This window comes from Mastacembelus armatus, chromosome 11 (assembly GCF_900324485.2).
Source record: "Mastacembelus armatus chromosome 11, fMasArm1.2, whole genome shotgun sequence".
NCBI lineage: Eukaryota > Metazoa > Chordata > Actinopteri > Synbranchiformes > Mastacembelidae > Mastacembelus > Mastacembelus armatus.
In genome coordinates, this window is record NC_046643.1 from 9,662,114 (window position 1) to 9,675,196 (window position 13,083).

The 13,083-nt window shown below is 39.5% G+C and overlaps 1 protein-coding gene across 2 annotated transcripts; it reads right to left on the reverse strand.

The window, feature by feature from the left end:
• Positions 1-2,020: 2,020 nt before the first annotated feature.
• On the reverse strand, positions 2,021-13,050 carry ago2 (argonaute RISC catalytic component 2). Of its 2 annotated transcripts, none has more exons than XM_026299925.2 (21): positions 12,808-13,050; positions 11,610-11,657; positions 10,017-10,197; positions 9,794-9,914; positions 9,501-9,682; positions 9,196-9,332; positions 8,978-9,112; positions 8,589-8,676; positions 8,242-8,389; positions 8,019-8,138; positions 7,247-7,369; positions 6,969-7,102; positions 6,315-6,499; positions 5,598-5,757; positions 5,382-5,472; positions 4,684-4,878; positions 4,425-4,559; positions 4,223-4,324; positions 3,910-4,109; positions 3,690-3,814; positions 2,021-3,282 (listed from the first exon to the last, which is right to left on the reverse strand). In XM_026299925.2, the coding sequence occupies exons 1-20, from the start codon at positions 12,824-12,826 to the stop codon at positions 3,706-3,708; spliced, it is 2,613 nt and encodes an 870-aa protein (XP_026155710.1). In that variant the 5' UTR covers positions 12,827-13,050; the 3' UTR covers positions 2,021-3,282; positions 3,690-3,705. The 2 variants fall into 2 exon arrangements, with proteins under 2 accessions (XP_026155710.1, XP_026155709.1); XM_026299924.2 differs by having other exon boundaries at positions 10,017-10,212.
• Positions 13,051-13,083: the final 33 nt, after the last annotated feature.

Consider the following 13,083-nt stretch of genomic DNA (forward strand, 5'->3'; position numbering starts at 1 on the left):
TTCATCAACATTGAAAGGCATCAGGATACTTCTAAACAACAACACAATGAATGCTGGCTGGCCGGGTGAAGCCCTCAAGCATGGTGGCCGTGCATCTTTCATTTTGAAAAGCCAACAATGCCAAAATAAAAAAAAAAAAATAAAAAAATAAAATAACATGCCTTTCTGCCACCTGATGAATACTCTAATGCTGCAACAGCTGCAAAGTCCATTCTTATTTAGTGCAAAATTAACATTGTCAAATGTTTGAGATTTATCTCTTAGAAAAGCAATGCCATTCTAGTCTGGTATTTTAAGGTGCTGGTAAAGGTAATGTAAGACAGAAGAAACAGTAACAACATGTACAAACTCATCTTCTAAAATGGCAAACTTATGTTTTGACTGTTAGTGGGTTACTTTTTATGACACCTGTGATATTGTGGGCAACCTCTGTTGTCCAGTTCAACTTTCAACACAATATGACCGGCATCTTCTGTAGAACCTCCTGCCAAAATCTGAAATACCTTGGCACCCCTTTTTGTGCCACAGTCTGGCTGAACATTTGAATAGGTAAATAATGTGGATGCTTGCGGCAGCATTACAAATGGCCATGTCAGGTTTCACGTGCCATGCATGATTCATTTTTTCTTATGCGAAGTTCAAAACATCTACTTGCATGAATTTCAACACATATTTTTCAGGCTGATCCTTTAAAAAATAAAAATAAAAAAAAAAATAGAGCTGTTTTCCACTTATACTTCCTACTTTCTACTTATTTTTAGCTTAGCCACCTTAACAGTCAGTCCAACAGTTCTGCAAAGGTACCTTTAATTTTTTCCAAATAAAGGAGATGCAATGACCACACCTGGTGGGTCTTTTGTATTTGTTACTGAACTGCTCAGGTTTTGCAAAATATGAAGCTGTCCAAACAAAAAACCAAAAAAAAAAAAAAATTTGCGATTTTGTTGATGCATAGAATTAACAGAATTAAAGGAAAAGAAAGAAGGGAAAGCACAAATGGATTTCAAGAATTTGGTCATAAAGCTCAATGCTTAAAAAAAAAAACATTCTTCCATCAGTTTGAGTAAACCTATGAAAAATCTCACAACTACATAAACGGAAAAAATTGTCACCAAGCGTTTAAAACCTCTATTGTTAATGCAAGACTCAAAAAATGCCAATTAGAGAGAGAGAGCCGGGGTAATTATACAGAAATGGCCAACAGTGTGATGTTACCATAACACTTAAACAGGTAACAAGAGGTAGAACACACGGCCATTTCCATACAATTACACCAGTGTGACACAATATGGCCGAGCCTCCTGCTTCGATTGAGGATCACACATTTATAGAAGTATTACCAACGTTCTGCTATCAAAAGTGCATCCAAATTTACAAAGTTGTGAGACCAGCACCGATAAGAACAATATTGACATCATAACAGTAAAAATCAAGTACATGATTTTCAGAATGCCCCACAAACACAGTCAGTCGGATTTCTAGTTGCTTTACAGGTAATGAGTTTAAAGGCTAACACAGAGAGGTCGTCAAATGGAGAGGAAAGATCCTTAAAATGATGAAGTATCTTTTAGTATACAAGTAAAAAGCCTTGTGGACCAGACCAGTGAGGATTTATGGTGGTTTACAGTGAAGACTTCTAGCACCTAGAATCCAGATGTCCTTTTGTGCTTGTGTCTTTTGATTATTAGTCATGTAAAAGTCTGCAATCTTGTTTGGCTAAGAAAGACTGTGTTACAAAGGATACACCCAATTTTCAGGCTATAAAATCTACATCGTTACAAATGAGCACATAAATACTTCATCCCACTAGAAAGGCATGAAGATAAGCACTAAGAAACGCTACTAAATGCAACATGCTAAAAGAACAATTAAAAAAAAAAGTCCTGATTATCTATCTCTATACATGAACCAAATTTCTGTGAGATACCCCACTGTTAAATCTCTTTGTTAAAAATTATGCATAGTTAGAAAATATAAACTACTTGCTTCCAATCAAGAATATGAATATTCACCACTTTAAGTTAGTAATAAAACTTTAGTTTTGATGTTAGGGCATGTCTAGAAATATTAGTAAGACTAACAGTCTTAGAAGGCAAGACAATATTTGCATTTAAAATCTGTATACAAATACACTGTTAATTTAGACTGTGGGCAAGTGACTTAAAAAAAAAATCTTTGTAATATTTTCAGCAGCCACCACTGAAAGCTTATTCAAAATATACCATATTACCAACATTACTATATAGTATAAAGACTCACAAAAAATTCATTTGCATAAAACCCAAGCTTTTGTGCGACAACTGCTCCTAATTCCTGGAACAAATGCTATAATTCAAGATTTTTCTTTTTTTGAAGGGGTTTCGATCAGGTCAATTCTAACATGTTGCAGCTGTCACTCCACTGTACCGAATGCCTGGATATTGAGACGCCACACAAATATCCTGTGCTGACAAAGACATTGCAGAAAACACTATCCTGCTGCTATATACAGTAAAAATAAAAAGTAGGGTTAACATATACAGAAAGAAACAAACAATTATCACAAATGCCTAATTGTCTCAAACATGTGTCAGCTACATGCATATTTATCACATAAATGATTGAAATAAAACACACCATAAAGACAGAAGGGAACGTGAAATGATTTCATTAAGTTCCCCTCTGTTCATTTGTATGTTATGTGTCTCTTGTCATTGCGGCTCAGAGTACATCAAAAGGTATCCTTGTTGGGATCCAGTCCCAGTATACTGCCTCTTGGCATGGGAGTTGGGTTAATGGTGCAACTTTTTCAGTTCAGACTAACAAGTGAGGCAAAGGAGGACAAAAAATTGCTGTTCTTTAAATCTCTAGCACTAAAACCCCCTCATCCAGAATAAACTAAGTGTTGGTTAGAGGGCTCATAGCACATCTGATGCAGAAAATGCTTTAGTAAGATGTCATCAGATCTGGTATTAAATAGTCATCAGTGTCAATCAAGGATCAAGGAGGAATACTGAAAACCCAGCTGATGTGGGCCAAACAATTCATAGTCTTACACAGAAATGATGACAGAAAGGTGGTCTCAAATGGCACTTATCATCACATAGTGCCCTATGTGAAAATCACACACAATGCTCAATATACTAATTACTTTTGTCCTGATTGAAGTACCCATTCTGGTCAGTGCACTTGGCTTTGATTGGCTGATAAATTATGTTTGTCAGAGAAGCAAATCATTAAGCATATCAACAGTGAATGGGTTCCTCCTCTTTTTGAGATCTCCTTCTTTCAAGCACCAAGACCCTAACAAACAACAAAAACAAGAGGAGAAGACTGAAGGGCTTCTTTTAAAATATAAATCACACCAACGTAAAATATTACGGTCCAATAGTTTTAGAAATGGCAGTCTATCAGAGTACAGACTTGTCCTTCTCTCAGACTCTGCAACATATTTCCGAACAACAAATACAAACACACAAATGCACAACATGTAAATACAACCTCTACCAGCTCAATCTCCATGAAAGAGGGACTCTTTAGCATCTTACAGTCTAATAGCTGGCTTGGTTTGTGTGGGTCAAGGACTAAAGTACAAGTGTAGACATTGGGGTAACTGACATGTTTATGTAGGAAGATCACAATGTGAAACCACTGTGATGCTATCTACAGCTCACAGTGTGTTTCATCACTGGAGTCTCACCCATGCCAACCTGGGGTTGTGCGCTCTTAGGCGAAGTACATGGTGCGGAGGGTGTCCTGATGGATCTGAACGGCCTTGGCCAAGGCCTGGTGGTCACGCCCGTTGCTCTGGCCTGATGTGTGACTGCCCTCAGCACTGAAAAGGCAAAATTTTACAACATACATTTAAATGTATGCTATTTTTGGATCTATCTTCAAAACGATGCCAAAGAAATGGTTTCCAGTTCTCACCTGTCATGTTCTTTGTCTACCAAGTGATAGCGGGCACGGAAAGCCACCAAATGGGCATAGTAGGCTGGTGCTGGGATGGAAACTGAGCGGGTACAGCGCACATAAGTGTGGCACAATTGGTAGGTAAGGACCTGCAGTTCATCTGAAGAGAAGTGGTTGTCGTCCCAGAGCACATGGTAATGAGACGGCCTGCTGGTACCCTGCAAAGAGTGACAATGCATGGCTGTTTTTAAAATGAAGCCAAAGTCTATCAAATCTCTTATTCCTTTTTTAATATGTCACATGCAAATGCTGTGTTTAATACAGCTCTTACCTGAATGCCAGCATGACTGCAAAGGTAGAAGTCAAACTCTGATGGATGTGTTATTTTGGTGTCCACTGTTGTGCCTGCAGGAATGTTGCCACTCTTCCCAACCTGCAGAAATGCCCACAAATATCTATTAACTCTCTCTCTTAAAGTTAGGTTTGCTGCAAACTGACAAAATTCCAATCCAAACTAATAATATAATACTGACTCTCTCGTTTCTGTCCATGCAGAACAGTCTTGTGTGGTGTCTCTTCTGCACAACAACAAATGTGATGCCAGGCTGGTAGTCCTTCTCTAGCTTGATGCAGGCCTCACGGATGGCCAGCAGTTCATGCTGAAGAACCTAGACAAGTTAACAATATTAAAATATTAATAGGTGAAAAGCTGCAGAGATGACAAGAAAATACAACCAAATAAATTAAACACACAAATACAACAACAGAACTGTGAATGCTATAGACTTTTACCTGGTTGAACTGGCCCTCAGAAATACCATCACGGTAGTAGATGATCCTTGTTGGCTTGAAACGGGTGGACTTGTAGAACTGGATGAGCAGTTCTCTCACCATGGTTGCCAGATCCTGAATGATGTCCTGACGATGCTGCTGCACCCGGACCGTGGCGCAGTATCTGCTGGGATGTGCATCCATACTACCAACAACCTAAAGAGAAGATATCATTTACTTTATGTACCTTGACAACAACTGAAGGGAATTTATGCACATGCAATACAACCTCTGACAAGCATTTTGTCCGTACGTACACCCCCCCTTTTCTTAAGAAAACACTTATTAAATTAAAGCTGCAGTCCAAAGACTTTGGACTACAACACATCTACTATCATATCACCAGCTTATAAATTTATGGCTAATGTAAAAACGTCCCACAGACAAAGGCAACATTACATTTACCCACCAACTCTATCTTTGTGCAGCTTTGTGCTGAGTAGGTAGCACAGAGCAAGGTTTGCATGTTGCCTACAAAGGTTCATGGGAGCAGCTAAGACTTCTACAGTAAATAAACACTGAACAATGAACAGAATCTGAAAAGCTGCTGACAAATGTATGGTGATTCTCGCACTATGAATAACCCACTAAATTACACTCCAATAAAGTGTTTTTTAAGGGGTAGAATTCCATGTAGTGTTTGCTGTGATGTTACTTACGGCAGCAATGGACGGCTTTTTTCCATCTCCCGCAGGCGGATGAGTCACATCTGCACCAAGAAAGATCACTGGCTGCTGGAACACCATTGGCCTGGTACAAAAATGCAGTGCAGACACTGTTTATAATTACATTAAAACTATTCCTGTTATAAGAAATCCAGTCTTTTTTGTTTTCTTTCATGCTTTCAATCGGGGTGTGGCAGTACTTTCACTAACCTGCCCTGTGGGAGAAGGATGTTATTGACACCGCCCAGTTTGACGTTGATCTTCAGACAGAGGTTGGACAGAGTCTGAGGTGTTGTCTTTTGAACGTTCTTCACCTGCACACACTGTGTGGCCATGCCCAGCACCGTGTCCCCAACACGTTTCACCTCAGCTACAACGCACGTCAGAACAATAAGGACACATGAATGAAATAAAACATGTCACTGCTACAGCTACAAATACAACACTGTCTCTGTTCACATAAATCCTTGCTGATTGGGAGATGTGTTTTGTTTTAAGTAGGGTCTTGCCAAGGTTAAAAAAAAAAAAATGCTTGTTTTAACAACTAGAATTTCTGATGTCACTTCGGATGACGCCTCTGTTTAAACAACTGAAACTGACCAGACCTAAATTGCATGCTGTCATTCCATTATCATTTAGTCAAAGGTTATTAATGTTTGGATTGAAACACACACTGATTTCATGCAGAGAAAGTATAGCAAAAAAATCAAGTTTATCTCATCACCATCTTAAGTAATAGAAACTTTTGCAGGTGAAATACACTGGCTATGAGCGGGTATTGGTTGTTTGAATAATTGTAATCAGGATTTTACTTGAAAATGGATTATTAGTGTTTTTAAAAACAAGAGTATCCTGCCTCTTATTAAAGAAGGCAACAAAATTACCTCATGTTCTCTACTGAATAATAAAAGTACAAGGTGGACTCACCGTAGACAGGTGTCTTCCCAGGTAGGATGACCACAACCAGCTGGAGGCCTTGGTAGGTGTACTTGAGGTGCCTGAACATGGGCTCCACGCTGTCAGCTCCCTGGGCATACTTACAGAAGCAAGGCTGACCCTGAATGGGCATCCCTGCATCCCTAGAGATCTTCCTCAGCTGATCTGTGAATGCTCTGAGACAGACAAGGAACATCTTTATTCACAGTTCACAAAAGACTCAAAGAGATAGATAAAATGGAGCCCGTCAGTCTTAAATGCACCATAATTGGCCACTGACATGCCAGACGTCATAATACACTTAGCATACAGTCAAGTACATAAACGCAAATGACAAAGCCCGTCTTATGTACTGCACATGCCGGCAGCACAGCTGTTCACACTCAAGATGCGCTCTTAGACTCCTCTGAAAGCAAAAGACTCTGGGCTTTGATGACATTTGGAAAGAAGAAAGCAGAACTTAGTATAAATCAAATATGTTGCTTCATGTTGCTCTGCAGGCTACGCCTTTTCAAACTGAAGCTAATGCATCCATTTTCTTACGTTTCAGACCCTGCACTATGCTCACAACAGGCACATGTACAGGATGACATGAAATACATCTGTAATACGCTGGAGCACATGTACTTTACGCATCTCACTTACTTGAGCAGGAGTTCAGTGCACTGCCTCTGTGGTGCAAAGCAGGCAATGGCCCACACTTTGATCTCAATGCCAGTGTGGAACTGCTTGTTTCTCATGTCCCACACTCCCTGGATTGGTGTGGCTATTGCTTTGTTCTGCAAATTATATTAACAGCAGCCTCATCAGTGCGAGTCTACACAAGACGGATTTAATTCAATAAAAGTCAATACCATTAAATGAAGTGAGTTGCAGCTACATGCATGAAAAGTACAGTACATCCAAAGTGCTGATCGGCATACCCTGCCTCCATACAGAATGGAAGGTGCTTGTAGGACGCGGCCATTCACTTCTGTCATCTCATCTCTCACCATCACGCCAAATTCACAAACATAAGGGTCAGTGTTGAAATTGGCGCTTCTCATCTAAGAAAAAAAAGAAGAAAAAAAAAAGACAACGGCAGCAAATAAATACATTGATATAAAGTATATCAATTACCTGCAAAAGTTACCAGGTTATGATTTTTGTTAAGATTTTCAAGTATTTTGTAAAATACAGTTTTGACATATAAGGAAAACATAACAACTGCACATACTATATGAACACTACATGTTTCTAGTTTCTCACAAACAGTATTAATATAAAAAACATCAACAGATATCCCAAAGCCTTATTTTATATAAGGCTTTATATAAGACCTTGCTTTCTCCATGAGCTGTTGTGACACCACATTTTTATTACCAGTAATGACTGAAAACTAAGGCTGGTTGGTCAGTTATGATCAACGTCACAAACTTTCTGCTCCAGTACTCAAAACCTGGCAGCAAGCACAGAAACCTTTTCTTATGTCAGCAAACTGTTCACCAAAGGCTACATGTTACAGTATTAACATTTAAACAACAATTTCTTTTTCTGCTAGGAATTTAGTTTTTTTCCACCTCCTGACAACTGTCTGTTGTCAGTCAGGTTGCCACTAACAACCAGTGGCCTTAAGGGTGGGGATTATGACTGTTTTTAGGCCCAAACTTAGCAACTGTGCTGCACTCAGTAAACATTTATCTTAGAATGACTCACCAGTTTACTAATCTCGTCCTGACGGTCTGGTGCTGATCGGGCTGTGGCGCGGATCATGGTGGAGGTCTGATTGTCTGTGAGCTTTTTGATGCAGCGTTGTCCTGCCACTATATTACACACCTGCAGAGGATAGACAAAACCAGACAGGTTTAGAAGAAAATTAATACTTAAGCGGGTTCCTTTTCTAAAATCCAAGTAAGTTCAAGTGGCAGGTGTTGCTTACCTCTAAAGGTAGGTAGGTGTGCTTCTGCTCCTGCCCCACCTGTAAACATGGTAAGTGGGGGTATCGCAGCATGAGCTTGTACTTGTCTTTAAAGTACTGTGCTACTGTGCATTCAATTGTTTGGCCATTCTCCTGCTGCAAAGGGAACCTAAGCAAAAAAAAAAAAACATAAAACATTTAGTATGCCAGTTAAAACACTTTCCCTCTGCAGGTGCCACACCAGTTTGTTACAGTTTTAGTATCACTAAATATTATTAAGTAAAGAACAAAAAGACACATTTGTTTTGTTATGCATTATGTGTTACATATGTGCTGTTAACTTGAGGTAAAAAAAGACGCATTTTTACGTTTGGTGGCTGGCTGGTCTTCTGGTCACATTACACACTCTGTATTTTCTCTTCATCTGCCCACAGTGGGTGATCTCCACCTTCAAACCTGGGTAGAGTAACCACAATAATGGATAACAAAATTTCAAACATACCCAACAAAAAATAAATAAATAAATAAATAAAATTTAATGGCTCTTTGACAAAGGTAAAATTTAATTTGGCAGTGAACAAATTTACACAAAACTTTGGAATTAAAGTTCTTATTCGCAGGACTTTAAACTGACCGATCAGTTACATAAAGAATCAAACTGAATGTAATTAAATTGGCCCCCTTTATTATGAATACAACAAAAAAACATGCAATCTGTCAATGGCCATTACCATCTCAACTTCTCAGTTTTATTTACCTTTAATTTCCTTTGTAAATTTCACTCGTTGAGAGTCTGTTAAGGGTTTCTGTTGTTCTTCAATGCTTTTGAAATCCAAGACCTCACACATGAACTCAATTACAGGTTGTGCTTTGTAGAATGCAGTGGCTGAAACTACAAAATAAAAATGACAAAGGTAAGACTCACGGCAACAGCCTGGTTTCAAACTATTTTTGCCGAAGTAACATGAAAATTACCATCAATGTTGAGCATCATTTTCCAGAGTGAAGGTCTGACAGACTGGTGGAAGCCAAACCACACCTCTCTACCACCACCGAGGGGGTTGGAGCATCCCTCTGAGGGAGTGAAGAAAGAGCGCCCCACTGGGGTATACCTATAACAGGAAAAAGTCATGAAACCCGATTAATTCTAATTTCACTTCACTCTACAGTCCAGAACGTTCAACTGGGTTTAGGTTGTGGAAGCCAGGTCACCTGATGAAGCACTGAATCACTCTCTCATTAGCCAAATATCAAACCCTGATCAACAATCCAAAACCCACCTCATAGAGGGCAAATGTCTCATGACCACATCCAAGGCCTGGATGGTCTCAAAGGGAACACTGGGGAGCCGTCCTGATAGTGCCTCGTGGAGAGCTTGCAAGCTAACACAAGACACCCACTTGATGGACACCTTGAAGCTGCGGTCTTTGCCTTCACCAGGAATGGTCACCTCAAGCTCAACCTTTGCGGTTGATTGGCAGAAAGAGGGTACAATAGTAGAAATTACATTGATATGTTTCCTCAGGAACAAGTGGAGATTTTAAAATTAAAGCTTGTCTTGCAAAATACATACTTTGTCTCTGCCTATCGGCAAAGGCATTGCAGTGTAGAGATTCTTCCTCCCATCATACACTGGCTTTCGATCACCAAAGATCTGCGTTTTAAAGTGCTGGACCATGTGCTCCACGATTTCGCTGAGAACAAAATGAAACAAATTAACACAATGCCCAAGCTATTCCAACCACTTATCTACCACATGCCTGGGGCCTCCTGATGAAGAATACGCATGTACATACCGATTGACCCTCCTGGGGCATTTCTCAGGCTTTATGTCAATGTCATAATGATAGACTTCCAGTTTGGGGATTTCCATCTCAAAGAAATTGGCCTGGAGCTTTATTGTCCTGCCCATGGTGCCAAAGTCTGGCCGTGATGGTGGCTTGAACACATATTCCGGCACTGGGGACGATGGTGGGTCTAAAACATTGGAGTCAGTTGAAGAAAAGGGACAAAAAATAATAAGGATCACAATTTACAGACACAAGACATTTGTCAAGCCCTTAAAAAGGCCCAATAAGTATAATCTGGGCCACAAAAATAAATGGAATGTTCACATATATAACTGGACTACGTTAAAAAGGAAGAAAGAAAATGTGTGTTTTTCAACTGGTCATAACTGAAAACTACTACATTTTTTAAAACTTTTTTTTAAGTTTACACAACCTGAGAAAATATTAGAAACCATTAACAAAAACTGCATAAGTGATATTCTATTCATACATTCAACACCAAATCAGAAATGGAAGTGTCTGTTTACTACTTCTTAATGAGGAGCTTGGGTACAAATTACCCAAGACTTGTCTTATGTGACATGTCTCAACCAGTTCTGTACAACCTGCTTAGCTACATCAACTAGTAAACCTCCTACATATGAAAGACTGTCAAAACTGTGATGGTTAGACAAACTCAGATACATGATCTACTTAACTCACTATTTTAGAATACCCTAACTCATGATGTATCCCTATTGTCTTTTCAGATTTGACTGGCAGAAGTGAGTAAAACTACAAGGGAAACCATTTAGCTTTGTAAAGCATATTTAGCTAGGTGAAGGGCAATATCAGTGGACCAAATGCCTCAGCAAGCAACTGGGTCAGACTCCTAGCAGTGGTATGAGTGTTTTCCATAGACGAGCTATTATGATCTTTGTTTTCCCAATTAATAAAGAAAACAAAGACACTGGCCAAACTGCAAATGCCATCTGCTGATTTTTTTTTTTTTTTTTATCTGAATAAATCTCGAGCGAGACACAAGACATCCACAATTTTCAGAAATTGAGTGAGTCAGCTCATCATCTAACCAACACTTAGTTCACCGACTCTTTTGGCTCTGAGCTGGCAGACTCCTCTGATTCACTGAGAATATATTATGGCTTCATATCTAGCAATTAATATCTCAAACTCAATCTGTCAGATAGATATGTGGATGTTCCCACCTTCCAAACAGATTTTACCCCACAAAATGTTTTATGTCATACATTTTTATTTTCCTTATGGAGATGCACTTTCGTTATTAGACACGCTGACCCAAGAAGCTCCATATCTCCAACTTCAGATATTACAGCCAGACTGGCAGAACTATCTCTTCATTGCCCTCAGCGCCTTATCTCTGTGCTGCAGCGCTGTTCGTTCAAACAGGAACACCCATAAACCAAGCTATATAGCATAGTGGCCCTTAATGTGCAAAAGTGAACTATCATTCAGAGGAAATTGTCTAGATTTGATTAGAATTGATCAACTGGTCAACTGGCTAGAATTGATTGAGTCAACTGGCTAGAATTGCACTGTCCTCTTTAAAATCTTTAAAGCCCTCATATTAGAAAAGCTTACCAGAGCTTATTGACCCAGAGGAACGAGGTCCCTCAAGCATCTCAGCAGCTATAGAGGACAAATATTACATGTTAAGGACACTTAAAAATTCACTTAAAGAGAGGTGAAAACATAAATTTGAGTTGCTTAACACAGGACAGAAATCTGCTGTTTAAAGAGTTACAATATGTTAATGGTGCAAATGGCAATAAAAGTCAACATATAGTACATGTACATTTTTAACGCAAACACTTGTTCCGTTATCACTTTCATAACACCATCATCCACAATCAAGGGTAACTTTCTCCAAACTCTTATCAACATGTAAACAGATGGAATCCGGCAAGCTGGTAATCTTATTCTGCCGAGGCCACCCATTCTCCTGGGACAGACCTTTGCTAAACATTCATTTTAATTTGAATTCTACAATGACAAAGATGCCTCAGCAAACATAGAAAACTAACCCTAAATTTTAGAGCAATATGCGGCTGTTACTGCTGTTTTTATTGGGAATGAAGCACGATCAGGAGATGTTACGATAAGTTACTCTATCTATGCAAAAACTCATTCACACTTAGCTAACACAAAAATGTATCTTCATCCTAAACACGGTCAGTGTTAAGAGTACACGGTGACATTACAGCGACAGAGTGATTTCATCCTGTCAAATTATACCGTGAACAGAAACGCTGCAACTTGACCACAGCTAATGTATTTAAGTTGGAAAACTTAGCGGTCGCCAACCATAGTTAAGACCGCTGATGAAATTAACTCAGTTAGCGCGGTCGGCCGCTTCATATTACTTTGTGCTAAACTGCGAGTCGCTCAGAACAATGTCTGGTGTTTCAAATTGTGTGGTTAATTAGGGAAGCATTCATCAATCGACCCACTTTACGGATTTACACCGAGAAACTAACGTGAACTACCGGACAAGTTGGAGCAGCGAGGCACCGCTAAGCTAACTCGGCTAACGGCAGTTTGTTGTTGTTGCACGCTAGCTAAGCGTGTCTCTACTACTAATGCCCCCGCCTAAGACTGGGACAGGCGGTTCTTAATCAAATGGATTTGTTGTCTTTCATAATAACTAGCTAAAAGAAACAAGAGTGAGTGTGTCTCAGTAATAGTTCTCTGAAATGGAGCCGCAAACGGCTGCACCTAGTGTGTTCATTTCTGCTAGCTGCATCAATTAGCCGATGCTAATGTTAGCTGCACCACTTACCTCCAGCAGAGGAATACATTTTGTCGACTTTTTACGCGTGTGTCGTGGACGTAGATATACTCCACTTTATTTTGGCCAAATTCCACCTAGACTCATACGTGAGCGAAAAGTATCACTATATACAAGACCGAATGAAGAAGTCTAGTTGATAAATCAAGATATTTGGTTAGCCAAGTGGTAAATATTTGGAGTCTCTCATCCTCAGCACGGCCCCATCCCCCCAACACACAAAACGGGAGCTGAGAGGAAAGCTAGCACAGAAACGACCCATACACG